The 19,201-nt window shown below is 50.3% G+C and overlaps 1 protein-coding gene across 2 annotated transcripts in view; it reads right to left on the bottom strand.

Annotated features, from left to right (window-relative positions):
- The window catches only part of DNMBP (dynamin binding protein), a 79,279-nt gene that overhangs the window by 17,668 nt on the left and 42,410 nt on the right, over window positions 1–19,201 (bottom strand). For both annotated transcript variants that reach the window (XM_026651096.2, XM_026651097.1), the window contains exon 5: window positions 587–774. In XM_026651096.2, the coding sequence (XP_026506881.1) occupies window positions 587–774 (188 nt within the window). The remainder of the gene's footprint in view (window positions 1–586; window positions 775–19,201) is intronic.

The raw sequence follows: 19,201 nt of genomic DNA, 5'->3' as shown, positions 1-19,201 counted from the left end.
GCCTCGCATTCCCTATCTCCCCACCAGCAACTGCACCCATGGACCCCCATCCCCCACAGCAACCTCCGCCTCACACCCTCATCCGCCTACAGCAACCTGCCTTGTACCCCGAACCCTGCACCAGTAATCGCCACCTCACACCAATCCCCCCACAGCAACCTCTGCCTCGCACCCCCATCCTCCCACAGGCTGTAGTCCAGCTCCACTAACCACAACCGTCTCTCATGCCACCAAAATTAAAACAGATCAAAGGAGATAAGTTTTTACCCCACTGATAATTAATCTGTGGAACTCACTGCCACAAGAGTGAGTAAAGAGTTTGGCAAGATTCAGAAGAGGATTGGACATTTCTATGGACAATGATTATGGTCCGAGTCACATAAGCCACAACAAAAATTTAACCATACACTAAATGACACAAGTTAGAGCGAAACGAGCAGGAGATTCCACAGTTGCCACTAGGGGTCCACGCACTGAACCAGCCAGCTGTGGTCACTGTCAGAGACAGGAACCGGACTCAATGGACCCCTGATCTGATCCTGTCTGGCTGTTCTTGTCCCACCGCCTCCTGCCATAGGCTCCCCACCTGCGCCTGCTGCAGAGGCACCATGATCTGCTCCACACACATCTCGAGGTCTCGGATATAATCCCGTTCTGTCTGAAGGAGTTCCTCAATGACCTTCGACCTCTTCTCCAGCATCCTTTGCTTCTCGGTGGCAGCTGTGCCAGATGCTGCCTCCAGGGACACAGTCTGCGAGGAAAGGAGGGTCATTTCTGAAAGAAACAGACAAGGTCAGCTCCAGGGACTGACAGCCGATGGCCAAGCCCCCTTTGATGCCTGCATCCTCCAGGGGCCTGTGACATGAACTAGGCACATGCATTGCCTGGACCCTGCCAAGTGCAGAAATCTCCCCAAGCCCCAGGGCAGCTGAACCACTCTGAATGGCGAGGGCCTTGGCCAGCAGGAATGCCCTGCCCTCAAGCTCCAGCCTGTCGAGGACAAACCCTGGCACGCTGGCATGTCCTGCCATGAGTCCAGGACTCCTGAGGGCTCCACGTCTGATCCCACTGGCTGCCCCGAGTGCTCCTGCTCCCGCTCCCACATTACCGTTATTTGTATTGCAGGAGACCAGGAGACCGCTGGGACCTCATTCAACTGGTGCTGCGTGGACAGAGACAGTCACAGCCCACAACTCACCTCCAAAGGGAAGCTGCAGCCAGGAGTCTATTCACTTCAGCCTGAGGTGGACGGGAAATGCTGAAGGCCACCTTGGACTATTGTGCCAATATGAACCACTTCCCTGCTGACTCTGGCAGCAGGCACAACAGGTGAGCACGCTTTGCTGCACAGATCTCTCCCAGCCCCACAGTGTTCTAGTTCCTGAACCCCCGGGGAACTGCCTGGGCTGCACCTTTCAAACATACAACTAGACCAGTGGCCAATCACCTAGTCTGGCCGGATTGGGAGATTGGAGACATTTACAGGCCCTGCTGGAGGGTCAGGCCCTACGAGTGAGCTTCCGATCCGAAATCAGCAGACAGTAAATGCTAATGAGCTAGGAAACACTGGTTGTTAAAACTACAAGCTCCAGGAAAGGGGAGCAGAAAATTAACCCCCCTCTGGCATACACACAAAGAAAATAGGCAGGGACTTGGGTTGTCCCTTCTTGTGCAGAATGGGACCCTGGGAACAATCCCTGTAGAGCTACTGACTGTCGTGTCCCTCCCCCCCAGCCTGTCCCTCCACTGATCCCTGCTGAACTAGGCAGCCCACCTGCTTCCCCTCCCCCACCAAGGATGGGCCCCTTTTCTCCTTGTTCCCTTTTGGATGAGGATTGGGCAGCGCCCAGCAGCGGGATCCCAGAGAGGAAGCACTGCAGAGCTACCTACCTGCTGGGGTGCAGGGCATGGCTGGGAGCCCCTGGCTCTCCTCTCCCCTGCCCTGCCCCTCGCTGTGGGAACAGGGCTTCTATTCTCCAGCTCAGGGCATTTCCATTTGAATAGCTGAGAATGACTCCAGCAGTCACAATGGAGCCGGTAGGTGCCAAAGCCTGGAGCTGGAGTTCCTGCCCCAGGCAACTGGGAGTGAGTACCAGAGCCCTCCATGGACAGGCAAGCTCCCCGGAGCATGGCATTTTGTCTCCATCATTTTCCCTTTGCTCTTTCCAGAGAGTGGGGCCCACACACCACACCCAGGAATGGCCTCCAATGCCCTGTGTGGGGTCTGCAGGCTCTGGCATCAGCTCCCAAGGAAGTGCCATGGTCCACATAACCAACCTCCTGGATCCTAGATGCCAAACGTTCCCTTGCTGGCACACCAAAGATAACAGGCCAGGCCAGGCTCAGTCTGTGCTCTCTGGACTGGCCATGACAAAGGTTGGGCCTAAGCAGATGCAGCCACTCGCATCGCCCTCATCCTTGGGGTCTGAGTGCACAGACAGGGTCCAGGCTCCCTGCCCAGTGTCTCCCTCTGCTAAGCATCAGCGGGAATGCACAAACACAACCAGAGCAGGGGAGACAGACAGACACACACACAGCAGGACAGACAGACACACAAAGGGACAGAGTGGAGGAGACACATACACACTCTCACAGAGGACGACAGACACACACAGCAGAGCAGAGCAGGACAGGAGGACATATACAGATGCACAGCAGGACAGACACGCCCCTAGGCAGAACAGTGCAGAGGGACACACTGGCAAAGTGGGATAGACAGACGCACACATGGGCGAGATGGACAGATAGCATTGCACTACAGAGCAGGAATGGCCAGGGCTCAAAGCCAGACACAGTGTGAAGCCTTGTCCTGGCAGACCAGACCCACTAACAGAACCACGGGGTCTGCCTCTGATACATGCCGGCAGCACATGTATTGCGTGTCACCCCAATAAAGCACACTGAATTGAATGGACAGACACAGCAGGCACGATAGGTGGCTAGACAGACACATCCAGGTAGATCAAGCGACACACACACACACACACACACACACACACACACACACACACACGCACGCACGCGGCACAGTGTCTGCAGGTGAGCATGCAGATGGGCTCCTGCCTCCCTGTCTGTGCCCTTCCTTGGCAGCTGCCTGCTTCCTGATTTTCTGTCCCACCTGATGCTCCCCAGCAGTCCAGCCTCCTCATTCTCAGGCAAATTCAGAGACATTTTATCCATGCAGATTCCTGGGTCCCAGCAACTTTCAACTACACCACTTGCCCTCTTCCTGCTCTTAAAGGGGCAGCACAGGCCGGGCAGCCACAAAGCCTGCATCCCCATCCTTTCCCTGGGCCCCAGACTGATTCCCTCATTCAGGGGCATTTCCTCCTGTGGACTCCATTTCTCTCCCACTTCCAAGCTCTGCATGGGATGGAGTTTCGGGCACAGTTTCCTACTCCACATTGTTGGGTTTTATTGCTGCTGCTCAGCTAAAAAAAGTCTCCCACCAGTTCCAATGGCTTCTCTCAGTAACATTCAGGGACACACAGGCACAAAGTCTGGAGTTCCTCTCCTCCAATTCCATGCTAGAACCTCTCCACTCCAGCTTCTGCCCACTGCTGAAACCCCTCCGCCCCAATCATTTCCTTGTACTCCCTCTTCTGTCTGGATCCAGCTGTTTTAGGCTTAGGACTAATCTACACTGGCAAGGCAGCGCTTTAACGTGGCTTGTGTAGTCGCGGCAGAACGCTGGGAGACAGCTCTCCCAACGCGCTAAAAAAACCACCTCCACGAGGGGCGTGGCTCCCAGCACTGCTGCACTGTCTACACTGGCGCTTTACAGCACTGAAACTTGAACATTCAGGGGGGTGTTTTTTCACACCCCTGAGCGAGAAAGTTACAGTGCTGTAAAGTGCCAGTGTAGACAAGCCCTTAGACTGTAAGCTCTTTGGGACAGGGACAGCTTTGTTCTGTGTTTGTACAGCTCCTAGCACAATGGGGTCCTGGGCCATGCCTGTGGCTCCCAGGCACTATGGTAATACAAATAAATTATAAATAATAACCAGTGCAGGAATGGAGCAGGATTTGCACTTGGAATGGGAGAAGGTGCTTGAATATGTAACAAAACCAGGGAAATGATCCTCATCAGTAGCTGTTTACGGCCCTTCTAACAAGCCAGGCCCCATGGGCGGCAGGTATTAAAGGCCAAGGGACGCTAAGCCTCCCCAAATAGCTGCCAACCCGCTGCCTTTGAGAGCACAGACGCCTGGGCTGCTGCCCTGCCTGTGCTCTGCCCCGGGGTCCCACTCCCACTCTTCCCCGTGGCCCCACCCTCGCTTTACCCCTTCCCATCCCTGTTCCGCCCCTTCCCCTGAAGACCCCATCACCTGCCAAGTCGCTCCTCTCCTTCACCCCACAGTGGAGAAGAGGAGCAATGGCGAGCGGCTGGCGGGGAGGCCGAGTGGGGAGGGGATCGAGTGGGAGCGGGGTTTGGGGTGGAGAGTGGGCAGGGCCTTGGGGGGAAGAGGCCAAGCAGGGGCGGGCCTCAGAGCGGAGCCACGGTCCAGGCGCCAGGGGAGCTTCTGGTGCTCGTGCCAGCCTCCCCAAATGCTGGAGCCACGCACCACCCATGCCAAGCCCCACATTGCAACACAAGGTGATTCTGTGCTAGAACTAGTCATAACTCAGAATTTTCATTTAGCAAGAAGTTTCATAGAAATCAATAGGATTTCATGAAAAATTTTCCAACAGAAAACTATGACGACAAAAATGTTCCGATGCACTCATGCCATGGTGCTGGATCTCTGCACAGGTGATTGGACACCCTGACAATCCCTTGTAAGCAGGCCTGCACCCTGCGGTAAGTTCATTTTGGATGGTATCAAAGGCTTTATCTCTGCTCATCTTCCTTCCCCAACTTTCCCACCGCTGCTAAGGCAGGATCAGCTCCCCCTTGACGTCAAGCTGTGCTCTGGCAGGGTTCGATGATATGGTGGTAAAAATGCTGCCAACTGCCTGCAGCCCTGTTTGCACTGCGCTCACATCAGTGGGGCTGAATCAGTGCTAACAATGGTAGCTAATTTTGGGGGGGAAAGCTGGAGCAGCCAGTTCCCGGGGGGCCTATGCCTCCTTCCCCAGTGAGTCATTAAGCAGCCCAAGTTCATCCCACACAAGATCTTGCCAGCACCTTGCAAAGCTGGAGCTCACACCATCTCCACTTGAGGCCAATCTCTGACCATGCCCTGTCGCTCAGGAATATATGCCTCCAGGACTTGCATTCCTGGTGGTGCGGCTGGGATGTCCCCAGCTCATGTCCATGCCTCTGAGCCAGGGCAACGCTGAGAGCACAATGCCCAGAGACTCCCTTCATCACCAGGACTCTGCACGTAGTGGCAAACGCCTCCACTGTACAGAGGGGAAATCCTAGTCCTAAGGCACCCAGAATGCAGCTCCCTGCTCACAGCCCTTAGAACCTGACTCCTTGTCTGGAATCTGTCCTGGCTGCAGTTTCTCCACTGCCTCTGGGATCCCCTGAACACAGAATCTGACTCTGGATTGGGCTGGTCCAGAAGACAGCATGAGATTTCAAACCAGGAGTTCAGCTTTCCTGGGGCAGAATCTACAACTCCTAACTAAACTGTGCAACCAAGTACAAAGGAGAGCTGGCATTAGGCTGTTTAGGGAACATTTTCCCCTACTGCAAAGCTCCCTTGGGGCTGAACAGAAGCTCCACAGGGACTCAGTAACCGCTGCTCCGTGCTCCCCCCTTTTCACTAACATACATATATAGAGATCCCATTGAAGCTGCTCCACAGTTGTTCCCCCCCACCCCGCCCCTCTTCCCAGGATCCAACAACAGGTGTTGTTCTGGGACCCAGGAGGAGCAGGTGTGTCCCTCGGGAATGTGCAGAGAGGTCACACATGAATAACCAGCAACAATGTGACAGTCATTCAAGGTAATTGCTGTCATAGCCTAAAAGAATTCTCCAGGTCCCTGCCCAGCCCTCTAATGAGCTGTGTTCTCCCATGGAACTGATTCCCAGATAAGGGAAGAAATTCTGTTGGGATGAGACACAGAATTTGCCTGTATTTCTGCTTTAAGCCATAGTACTGCTTTTTGGGGCACGGCTACAATGCAGCTGTGACACTGTAAGCTCTCGAGTGTAGCCACTCTAAGCCGACGGGTGACAGCTCTCCTGCCAGCTTAACTACTCCAGCCGCCATGAGTGGCGGTAGCTATGTTGGTGAGAACTCTGCCAACACAGCGCTGTCCACGCCGGCGCTTAGGTCCGTGTAACTTAGGCCATGTCTACACTACCGGCTAAATCGGCACTGCTGCAATCAATGCAGCGGTGTTGATTTAGAGGGTCTGGTGAAGACACGCTAAGTTGATGGAAGCGCATCTTCCATAGATGTCTGTACAGCTATGTCAATGGAGAGCGTCTCCCATCGACATAGCATGGTGTAGACACCGCTGTAAATCGACCTAGGTTATGTTGACGTCAGTTACATAACTGAACTAGCTTAACTGAGACTGACTGACAGCATTTGCACAGACCAGCCCTTACCAGTCCCAATATGGGGTATTCACACCCCTGAACGATATAAGTTCTGCCAACATAAGCTGTAGCGTAGACATGGCCTTAGACAGCTCAGCAAAGGGACAGCTCACCAAATGGTAACTAAACACCTCAGCAGAGAAGGGCACCTCCTGAATTGAAGAAAAAGCAGGAGCCGAATAACTTTACAGAACCAAAAGCTGCCCCTCAACAAACAGGAAAAGGGAAGAGAAGATTCTGGATTCTCCCATACACAATGCCCAGCTATAGGAAGGAGGAGAGCGTCCTGGGCCAGCGAATGAGGATTCCCGCCTCTCAGCCACTCCACCTACAGAGGGTGAGCAGACCCAGTTCTGCTGAGTTCAGAGATTGCAGAAGGACAGAGCGATTAATAGATTAATAGATTCTTCTAGGACTGGAAGGGACCTCGAGAGGTCATCAAGTCCAGTCCCCTGCCCGCATGGCAGGACCAAACCATATGCTGTTCAGTGCCTTGGAGCACAGTCAATGCAATTGAGGAAGAGCCGGTGTCACTAACTCTGATGGGCAAAGGCCCTTCAGTGGTCATGTGGCCACATTCTGCAATAGCTGCACCTCATGAGTGGTTTCAGGGTGCCCCAAATAAAGTGCACTACTCACGCAGGCTAGGAGTCAAGAAGCCACTTCTGACCAAAACTGATATCTGGCTGGGCCTAGCTCCCAGATGAGCCCTCAAGTAGTGAACCTTATCAACCTGATTGTGGCAGACCTCATTGCAGAGGGCTGGAAGCAAACAAGCAGGATACTCCAAAAGTTTTCTGTCTCCTAGAAGCAATCTCTCCATTCTCACAGACTGAGATTCAGCCAGCGGCCTTGGGGCCCCAGGAATGAGTCTGAACTCAGGCACACATTTTTAGCAATTTAGAGTGATTAACCATTGGAACCAACCACCAAGGGAAGTGGTGGATTCTCCATCTCTTGATGCGGATGCCTTTCTGGAAGATATTGTAGTCAAACACAAATTATTGGGCTCCACACTGGGTCACTGGGTGAATTTTTAGGTATTTGTTATATAGGAGGTTAGACTAGATGTTCTAGTTGTCCCTTATGGCCATACATCTATGAATCTTTTAATCTAGGCTCCCCTCAGCATAAGGGCATTATATTAGGCAATAGGGTGGGGACAGTTCCTCTTGCTTCAGCTCCAGCGTAACTGCACATGGGAACCTGCTTTCATTTCTGGGCACCTCGTTACCAGAAAGATGCTGACAATCTCAGATCTCCAGACAACGAGAGGCAGTTGGATACCACCACGATGCTAAGATAGGTTAGAGGGGTAGATGGACAGAGAGACAAACAGGAGGGAGACCCAAGAAGAGCAGCAACGATGATCGGGGGCGGAGAGAAAGATGAGACCAGCTCAGTACTGTAAGCCACGTTCAGTCCTGGCTCAGCAGGTACAAACCCCCAACTCCCTCTGAAGGCAATGGGAGCTACACCCATAATTTGTGGGGTGAATTCAGCCCCATATTGCAATACGGCCCAGGCAAGTGATGAGCATGGAGGGAAATAACAGTCTGCAAATATCTGTTGTATAAACACCACAAAGGGAGGAGTTATTTCAGATGATAGATACCAGGGTATAGACTAAGAAGGAGGTGGTGAAAGAAAAGAGAGAAAACTTAGGCCGAGTGTCAGGCTAAACTCTCTGCCAGGGGATGGAGCTGATTGGGGCACAGGCTCCCACAGGATGGGGTGGAAACCCCACCGCTAGGGATGAAACATTAGTAAACAGCACAGTACAGAATTGTACTCCAGTGGCTCTTGAGAGAGGGACTGGATGGGACCCAAGAGTTGCCTTCCAGCTCTGGAATTTAAAAAAATTGATGTCCCAAGGACTAGCTGGTGAGGCACATGGCAGAGAAGGGCTCTGTTAAAGGGAGCTTTGGTCTGAGGCAGTAAATTCAACCACACATACCAGAGTCCAGTGACTAAGGGATGGGACATAAACCAGAAGGGTGAGCTCAGTTCTTGGAGAGGTGCAGCCCTTGAGTCAGCAGCCAGGTATGGGGAGAAGGCATCAAGCTGTTTGCTAAGGGAGTGGTACACAATTTATTGTAGAATGTGTGATGACTTGCCATGTGGCCAATGGGCTAATCTATTTTATGTAATGGTGCCAGCAACTCTAGGGTCTGCCAACCAAAGAGCACTCCTCGTGTGGGTGTGCGTGGATGAGGAGGAGAGCCAGAGCCAGCCAGGTTAGAGATATAGTGTACTGGGACATTGCCACGTTGGATGTCTCAATTCCCCATTCAAGAAAACCAGTGTCCTAATGGAAGGAGGCGGGGTCAAACTGGAATAAAACAGCAGGGTAGTCTGCCTTGAGTGCAGGGACTGGACTAGACGACCTCTCGAGATCCCTTCCAGTCCTACGATTCTATGATTCTTCCAGGCTCCAGCCACTCAAGATGCTAGAACGAGACACCACCCAGTGGACAGTGAAGATGTGCTCCAAGGGCAGGGACGCTTTACTAGAATCTGTGGGCTTGGCTGCTTTGCAGGGGGGTTTCATAGATTTATGGAGCCTAAGGGCAGAAGGAACCATTAGATCATCTAGTCTGATTTCCTATATATCACTGGCAATTCATTTTCACGCAGATACCCTTATATTAAGCCCAAATACTTTAATTAGATTAAAGCATTTCAGTCCTCAAGAGACTAAACTGTTATGTTGCCACGGTCGGAGACCAGGAAAGACCAAGGTAATACCAATGCCCAAGACACTTGCGACGGCAGGGAACTGATTAGATGAAGTATGCCCAGATGATCCTAGCAGGCAATCAATGCACATGCAACGGAGGAAAACCCCCAAGAACCCTGGCAGTCTGAGAGGGGGTAAAAATTCTTTCCCAGCCCCAAATCCGGTGAACAGATTGACGCTGAGGAGGTGAGCAAGATACACCAGCCAACCTCCTAAGACAAAGGATTCTCTGTACCAAGTCACACCACTGATCCACCCCATTCGGGTCCTGCCTCTGGCTGTGGTCAATCTCTGGAGCTTCAGAGGTGGGGAGAACTGAGTGTATCAGGGAAAAAAACTTCTTCCTGATCCCTGTGGTTAACCAGTTAATGACATGAAGCATGGGATTTTATTATAGTTTATAATAATTATCATAATGATTAAACAATCACTTTGTAAGCCCTAAAAGATAATAAGGTGATAAGGAATAGCCAGCATGGATTTGTCAAGAACAAATCATGCCAAACCAACCTAATTTCCTTCTTTGACAGAGTTACTGGGCTAGTGGCTAGGGGGAAGCAGTAGATGTGATATTTCTTGATTTCAGTAAGGCTTTTGACAGTCCCACATGACATGCTCATAAGCAAACTAGGGAAATGTGGTCTACATTAAATTACTATAAAGTGGGTGAACAATTGGTTAAAAGACCATACCCAAAGAGTAGTTATCAATGGTTCACTGTTAAATTGGGAGGGTGTATCTAGTGAGGTGCCACAGGGGTCAGTCTTGGTCAGGTACTATTCAATATTTTCATTAATGACATAGATAATGGAGTGGAGAGTTTGCTTATAAAATCTGAAGGTGACACCAAACTGGGCAGCGTTGCAAGCACTCTGGAGGACAGGATTAAAATTGGAGGGTTTGACAAATTGGAGAACTGGTCTGAAATCAACAAAATAAAATTCAATAAGGACAAACGTAAAGCACTTCACTGAAGAAGGAAAAATCAAATGCACAACCACAAAATGGGGAATAACTGGGTAGGTGGCAGTACTGCTGAAAAGGATCTGGGGGTTAGAGTGGGACACAAATTGATGTGGACAAACTGGAGAAAGTCCAGAGGGGAGCAACAAAAATGATAAAAGATTTAGAAAACCTGACCTATGAGGAAAGAGTAAAAAAAACCTGGGCGTGTTTAGTTTTGATGAAAGAAGGCTGAAGGAGAGTGTGATAACAGTCTTCAAATATGTTAAGGGCAGTTATAAAAAGGACTGTGATAAATTATTCTCCAGGCCCACTGAAGGTAGGACAAGAAGTAATGGGTTCAATCTGCAGTAAGGGAGATTTAGGTTAGATATTGGGAAAAACTTTCTAACTACCAGGACAGTTAAGCTCTGGAACAGGCTCCTAAGGGAGGTTGTGGAATCCCCGTAGAATCATAGAATATCAGGGTTGGAAGGGACCTCAGGAGGTCATCTAGTCCAACCCCCTGCTCAAAGCAGGACCAATTCCCAACTAAATCATCCCAGCCAGGGCTTTGTCAAGACTGACCTTAAAAACCTCTAAGGAAGGAGATTCCACCACCTCCCTAGGTAACTCATTCCAGTGCTTCACCACCCTCCTAGTGAAATAGTGTTTCCTAATATCCAACCTAGACCTCCCCCACTGCAATTTGAGACCATTGCTCCTTGTTCTGTCATCTGCCACCACTGAGAACAGCCGAGCTCCATCCTCTTTGGAACCCCCCCCTCAGGTAGTTGAAAGCAGCTATCAAATCCCCCCTCATTCTTCTCTTCTGGAGACTAAACAATCCCAGTTCCCTCAGCCTCTCCTCATAAGTCATGTGCTCCAGACCCCTAATCATTTTTGTTGCCCTCCGCTGGAATCTTTCCAATTTTTCCACATCCTTCTTGTAGTATGGGGCCCAAAACTGGACACAGTACTCCAGATGGGGCCTCACCAATGTCGAATAAAGGGGGACGATCACGTTCCTCAATCTGCTGGCAATGCCCCTACTTATACAGCCCAAAATGCTGTTAGCCTTCTTGGCAACAAGAGCACACTGTTGACTCATATCCAGCTTCTCGTCCACTGTGACCCCTAGGTCCTTTTCTGCAGAACTGCTACCTAGCTATTCGGTCCCTAGTCTGTAGCTGTGCATGGGATTCTTCTGTCCTAAGTGCAGGACTCTGCACTTGTCCTTGTTGAACCTCATCAGGTTTTTTTTGGCCCAATCCTCTAATTTGTCTAGGTCCCTCTGTATCCGATCCCTACCCTCTAGTGTATCTACCACGCCTCCCAGTTTAGTGTCATCTGCAAACTTGCTGAGACTGCAGTCCACACCATCCTCCAGATCATTAATAAAGACATTAAACAAAACCGGCCCCAGGACCGACCCCTAGGGCACTCCGCTCGAAACCTGCTGCCAACTAGACATGGAGCCATTGATCACTACCCATTGAGCCTGACGATCTAGCCAGCATTCTATCCACTTTACAGTCCATTCATCCAGCCCATACTTCTTTAACTTGGCGGCAAGAATACTGTGGGAGACCGTATCAAAAGCTTTGCTAAAGTCAAGGAATAACACATCCACTGCTTTCCCCTCATCCACAGAGCCAGTTATCTCATCATAGAAGGCAATTAGGTTAGTCAGGCACGACTTCCCCTTGGTGAATACATGCTGACTGTTCCTGATCACTTTCCTCTCCTCTAAGTGTTTCATAATTGATTCCTTGAGGACCTGCTCCATGATTTTTCCAGGGACTGAGGTGAGGCTGACTGGCCTGTAGTTCCCCAGATCTTCCTTCTTCCCTTTTTTAAAGATGGGCACTACATTAGCCTTTTTCCAGTCACCCGGGACCTCCCCCGATCGCCATGAGTTTTCAAAAATAATGGCTAATGGCTCTGCAATCTCATCCGACAACTCCTTTAGCACCCTCGGATGCAGCGCATCCGGCCCCATGGACTTGTGCACATCCAGTTTTTCTAAATAGTCCCGAATCACTTCTTTCTCCACAGAGGGCTGGTCACCTTCTCCCCATACTGTGCTGCCCAGTGCAGCAGTCTGGGAGCTGACCTTGTTCGTGAAGACAGAGGCAAAAAAGTCATTGAGTACATTAGGTTTTTCCACATCCTCGGTCACTAGGTTGCCTCCCTCATTCAGTAAGGGGCCCACACTTTCCTTGACTTTCTTCTTGTTGCTAACATACCTGAAGAAACCCTTCTTGTTACTCTTAACATCTCTTGCTAGCTGCAACTACAAGTGTGATTTGGCCTTCCTGATTTCACTCCTGCATGCCTGAGCAATATTTTTATACTACTCCCTGGTCATTTGTCCAATCTTCCACTTCTTGTAAGCTTCTTTTTTGCGTTTAAGATCAGCAAGGATTTCACTGTTTAGCCATCACTGGAGGTGTCTAAGAACAGGCTGGACAAACACCTTCCAGGGATGGTGTAGGTTTACTTGGGCCTGCTTCAGCTCAGGGGGCTGGACCTGATAACTTGTTGAGGTCCCTTCCAGCCCTACATTTCTACAATAGTCATTATCACAGTGCAGAGCTGCAAGTGTTATGATCACGTTGAGGAGAATGCAGAGCTCCTGTTCTCTCAGTAGACCCTCAAGGAATGGTCAGGAGGATTCACAGACTCCAAGGCCAGCCAGACCCCCTACCCCACCACAACACAGAGGCCATAGAATTTCTCTCAGAAAGTCGATTAAAACATATATTTTAAAAAGATATCTAATCATGCTTTAAAGACCCCACTGATGGTGAGTGCACCTTCTCCCTGGTAAGCTGTTCCAGTGTTCACTCACCCTCACAGCTAGTAAATCACATCTTATATCAAGGTTGAATTTGTTTAACTTCAACTTCCAAATATTGCATCTTCTTATGCCTTTGTCAGGAAGGCTGAAAAGCCGCCCAACTCTGAGATCTCTCGTCCGAGGGTCAGGGCCCAGAGCAGTGATCAAATCCCCTCTGAACCATATCTTTGGTAAGTTTAGACACTCTCCTCAACTCCTGGGGCGTGGCTCCCCCACTGAGCTCCGCAGGATGGGTTCTTCTTTGGCAGACTGGATTCCCCCTTCGTGGAGCTCAGCTGCCCCCTGGCTCTATGGGTCAGACCATTATCTCTCCCACACCACCTTCACATGACATTACACTGAGCCATCACTCACAGCAGATTAACATAACCTCCCTCCCTTTAGTGCTTTGATCAGCAGTGAAATAGTTTACAATGTTGACATTTAAATTATTGTCATTAAGTAGCTGAGTTATCCTCTCTAATGATTTGGAGTATCTGTCTGTACATCTTATGAATTTTCAATCACAGAAGTGTAGGACTGGAAGGGACCTCAAGAGGTCATCTAGTCCAGTCCCCTGCACTCATGGCAGGACTCAGTATTATCTAGACCATCCCTGACAGGTGTTTGTCTAACCTGCTCTTAAAAATCTCCAATGATGGAGATTCCACAACTTCCCTAGGCAATTTATTCCAGTGCCTAACCACCCTGACAGTTAGGAAGTTTTTCCTAATCTCCAACCTAAACCACACTTGCTTCAATTTAAGCCCATTACTACTTCTCCTATCCTCAGAGGTTAACAAAAACAATTTACCTCCCTCCTCCTTGTAACAACCTTTTATGTACTTGAAAATTGTTCTCATGTCCCCTCTCACTTTTCTCTTCTCCAGACTAAACAAACCCAATTTTTTCAAACTTCCCTCATAGGTGATGTTTTCTAGACCGTTAATCATTTTTGTTGCTCTCCTCTGGACTTTCTCCAATTTGTCCACATCTTTCCTGAAATGTGGCACCCAGAACTGGACACAATACTCCAGTTGGGGCCTAATCAGCACCACATGTAGAGCGGAAGAATTACTTCTTGTGTCTTGCTTACAACACTCCTGCTAATACATCCCAGGATGATGATTGCTTTTTCTGCAACAATAACAAAAAATCAATTTTGGATGATATTGTGAAGCTGTTGCTATGAAAATTACCATATCATGAATGCCCCTGTATGTCTCTCCACCATGGCCTAGCAAGGTGGTGTCAATCTTCCCCAGTCCTTTACTTATAACATCCAATCAATAGTTATACTAAAGAGTAACTGCATTCTAGGAGAAATCCTGTTTTATCTGACCTCTCAAAGGGAAGAAGGAAAGGTGGGGAGTGGAAAGTTACCAAACAGAACCCAAGCCATGCACTGCAGCAGAAGAACCTGGATGACCGAAGCCCAAAGAATGCTCTTGAATGGTAAGGAAACCGAGGCAGGGAAACGTGTGTGGCATTTATTATTTTGTATGGCTCTGTGTATTTATCCCACTATTAAAGAGCAATAACTTGTTAAGAGTTCTGAGTAGTGTCTGTGTGCTATGCTACTCAACTACAATGGGCCGCAGAGGGAGTTAAAATGTAACCCAAAAGGTTCACTCCTTCAATGGGATTCTGGAAGAGGATGTGTTAAACTATTTGGGGTACCTTGGGAGTCAGCACTGATATTGGGAGCTTAAGGCAGTTGAGCTGAGGGGCTCTATTTCCATGACGGGGTAGCAGATAGAGTCAGTGACTAGGACATATGCCTGAGAGGTCAAGGGAGGAAACAGTGCTGCAGCCTGCTGAGACCCAGGGAGGCTTAAATACACTGGAGGATCCAGAGGCTTGGATTCCCCTCCTAGCAGTCTGGTGGGTGGCAGGCAGAGGGAGCCCAACCAGACTGGTGACATCTCCCTGAACGGGGCAGTTGCTACTTCTTCAAGCTGTCTGTAAACTCAGGGAGGCAGAACTGAATCAGCTATATTCAGGCCATGATCTGAATGTTTGCTTCACAACCATAAGGGCTACAGACTTTTTAATGAAAGCCAAGATTCTGGAACATAAGATGGCAGCCTCCGAAAAAAGGACCAGTGTTGACTGTTATTGGGAGCAGGTGCAATTCAAGAGAGACAGAGACAGAGAATGAGGAACAAATTCCCTTAGAAGCGACTCCCCTTCCAACAGAGCGAGAGAGCCCTGGGAGAGGACCCACAGTTGGGCAGGACAGACAGGCTGTAGTGTACAGGGTTCTGTTGTCAGGGGCCCAGGCAGCAGGGAGTGGAAAAACTGAGAGGCTATGAGCTATGGATCATCTACTAGAATAATTCATGACCCACCCTTTTGAGAACAGGGGAGGGGAGGGGGGCAGAAAAACCACTCCAGAAGGAAGAGAGTGGGGCCCTCACCTGCTGCTCCTGAAATGGGGGAAGAGAGAGGAAGTTTGTAGGGAACTGTAGCCCATTGTAAGAAGCCCAGACAACACAGTGAGGGGCATGGTGTAAACTAAGAGAAAAAAACAGAGAGGAGTTCAAGGGGATGGGCTCCACCTCCAACCAAGCAAGCCAGGCAGCTGCGGATGAGAAGCAAGGTACTTTGGGAGGATTTGGGGAAAGTGGGTAGGCTCTGAGGAGCTGGGGGGAGGGGGGTGTTGGAATCTGATGGGGCAGCACAGGCACTAGCAAAGCTGCATGTGCTGTAGTAGGGAGAAGTCCAGCAGTACGTAACACTGTCCCCAGACAGGCAGGATGGGGCGACAAGGTAATGGAATTTCAGCCAGAAGAGGGTCACAGAGTGAACACTGCTACAAAGATCTAAGCCAGGCTCCAGCCACATTCCTCCTCCCCTGGGACGAGCAGCATCAGCACGTACACACTACCTTGCAAACTCAGTCCCAGTTTGCTACCAGTACTCTAAAATACATCTCACGCCTTGGTCCCTCTCAGCTGTTCCTGCTTCCCTGGACTTTGTTTACTCTAGGGAAAAAATCAAAGGCTTAATTCACCCCCAGTGCAGGTATTAGTGTAGATCGGGCTTGGGCATTTTTACCACTCTCTTGTCTAACACTCAGCTCACTTGAGCCTTACAGGCTGGCTATCCAAACCTGACGCCTCTGTTTGAAATCAGAGTTTTCCTTCTCCTAGGTGAGTGCTGCCAAGCTTCACCTGCCCACTCTCTTTCTAACCCTGTTGGGAGAAAACGCACACAGGCCCTCTCTGCACTACAGCCTCTGCCGTCACTCCCACAGGTCAGCACTTTCCCAGCATAGCCGCAGTGGGGCTGCTACCTCCAAGGGAGAAGCAGGGCTCCAATAGTTTCCCCAAGTGCAGTAGCCACATTCTCCAGAGCTTAGCCATGCTCCTGCTCTCCCAAGGCTCTGGGTTAGTTCTTTCCTCGGCTCCTCCCCATTTAGCATCAGTTGTGCTGCTGCCCTTTGAACACTCCTCCATTGTAATCTCCCTGCCTTCCGCCCTGGGGAAGCTGCAGGCACAAGAAGGTTCCATGCAAACGACAGAGCTCCAGGCAACTGTGAGCTCAGGAATGCAAACAGAGCCTGCTCTCCCAGCTGCCTCCGGAGAACAGATTCCAAAGGACACAAGCCAGTAGCTAGCTGCAGCCTCCAGCCCTGACAGCTCCGACCAAGTTCCTACTCTTTCTGATGGCTGGAAAGGAGCCCGACAGAAGATGTAACAATATGCATCTGATGAAGTGGGTTTTAGCCCACAAAAGCTTATGCCCAAATACATTTGTTAGTCTCTAAGACGCCACAAGGACTCCTCGTTGTTTTTGCTGATACAGACTAACACGGCTACCCCTCTGAAACCTGTCACTATGAACACAGATTCTCAAACACCCCTGCAGTCCCAACAGGGTGCTTCACTAACCAAGCGCAGTTCCCTGCATCCCTGAGCCCCAGGGCCTCCCAAAGGATTCAGGGGGCCTGGGGCAAAGTGGGGGAGCTGCGGCGCTTGTATTCACCCGGCGGCGGTCCGGGTCTTAGGTGGCATTTCGGCAGCGGGGGGCCCTTCAGTCGCTCCGCGTCTTCGGCAGCACCGAAGGACCCGCCACCGAAATGCCGCTGAAGACCTGGACCGCTGCCGGGCCAGGGCTCACGGGGCCCCTGTGGGGCCCAGGGCAAATTGCCCCACTTGCACCCCCCCGGGCGGCCCTGCTGAGCCCAGAGGGCAGTTCTCGCCCCAGCAGATGTGCCCCTCTTATGTCCTCCCCTCCCCCACTCCGCACATCCACCCACCCACACTCACTAACCTGCTCTCAAGCAGGAAACTAAACCCCAGAAGGGCTGTTGTGCCCAAATCAACAACAGATATCAAAGAACAGTAGAACAATCCATTCAACAGCTATGCAGTCTGTACCCTCCAGCTGTGAATTTAAACCTCACAAGCTATGCAGTCAGTACAAGGATGGGACTCGTCTAGGGCAGGGGTCGGCAACCTTTCAGAAGTGCTGTGCCGAGCCTTCATTTATTCACTCTAATTTAAGGTTTCGCATGCCAGTAATATATTTTAACGTTTTTAGAATGTCTCTTTCTATAAGTCTATAATATATAACTAAACTATTGTTGTATGTAAAGTAAATAAGGTTTTTGAAATGTTTAAGAAGTTTCATTTAAAATTAAATTAAAATGCAGAGCCCCCCGGACTGGTGGCCAGGACCTGGGCAGTGTGAGTGCCACTGAAAATCAGCTTGCGTGCCGCCTTCGGCACGCGTACCATAGGTTGCCTACCCCTGGTCTAGGGAAAACTTAGGCACTGCAAAATATGGAGTTGGCGCTGCCATAAGCAAGGGGCATTCCTCCCTCTGATATCAGTGACCAGCTCACTACCAGGGACAGCTAGGCTGCTAGGTGTCATCTTTTGAAATTCAAAACCACATCCCTGATCTCTCATGGTCTTAAAAATCCCTCCTCTTAGGGAAATGTCAGAGGATCAGCCCTGGTGTCTTTGCCCAGTGGAATTCTGCAAGGTGGTAATTGGCCTCCCTACATTTCCAAATGGATACAGTATCTTTCTTCCCTTCCTATCTCAAACTGCTGCATAGCATGATTGCTGTGAGCTGCTGTTAAATAGCTGTCAGGCTCCACCCAGGGAGGGCTGCATGGCAGAGTTGGGGGAGTGGTTCCTAGATACAGTTACTGAAGCACCCTGGAAACTAGTAGGGTGAAGCACTATAGAAATGGAAGATTATCAGATTAAATACCCAGTGAGTCACAAGTCACCACCAGCTGAACCCAGCCAGGAGTCAGTCAAAGGCTAATAGGGATGGACAAAGCAGGGTCATAGCTTGCTACCTACCAAAAAAATGAAAAGCAGAAATGTGGTCTAGCAATCTGTGCAGGGGGCTGGGAGCCAGGCCTCCTGAGTTCTAATCCTAGTTCTGAATCTGACCCAGTAACTCTGGGCAAAGTCCCTTCCTCTCTCTGCCTCCGGCAATGATTCTGACACGCAGTGATGGTTATTTAACATTTGTAATGAGCTAACTTTGAAAATGTCATTCACTCACAGGCTGTTCTCACTGTACTATCTGCTGTGCAATGCATTACTACAGCTCATGGCAGGGGGCTGGTCTCGCTGGTAGCTCTGGTCTTGGCATCCCTTACACGCACTGCGTCCCAAGCTAATTCCCAACCAATTTTGTTTTGTACCTTGCTTTTCCTTCCTGGTCTGTACAAACTCGCAGTGCCTCAGGGCACTGGGGGCTGTCCGCCTGTAACAGCTATTCCGCTGCCAGGAGTCTGCACCACTTGCTCTCTCGGCCTCGTGCTCCCAGGTCCGGCTCCAGTCTGAATGCCCCATATGTTTCCTTGAGTATCCATCTCCCAAACTCTCCAAATCCAGCTGCCTGTACTTTGTGGCCACTTTCTCTGGCTCCCCAAAGCCACTGTATTCCGCATCCCAAGTCCTGGGCTCTCCGCTCCCGATGTCTGGTCCCAGATTAGACACCTCACAATTTTCACTGATTCCAGCCAGATTCCTACAATCCGTAACACAGCTCTTGGGTTTCCTACAGGGCTCAAAGTCCTGGTTTAAATTCCTGAGGCCCATATTCGGGCCTTCCCACTTCCTGTAGCCCCCAGAGTCTACATCCCTGATATACTGTCTTTCTGTCTTCCTAGAATCTCTGTCCCCATCTGCTCTCCTGTGGTCC

Source organism: Terrapene carolina, unplaced genomic scaffold, assembly GCF_002925995.2.
Source record: "Terrapene carolina triunguis isolate 2854851 unplaced genomic scaffold, T_m_triunguis-2.0 Scaffold95, whole genome shotgun sequence".
In the NCBI taxonomy this organism is placed as follows: domain Eukaryota; kingdom Metazoa; phylum Chordata; order Testudines; family Emydidae; genus Terrapene; species Terrapene triunguis.
Note: the sequence above shows the minus strand (reverse complement) of the source record. Positions and strands in the feature narration are given on the sequence as shown.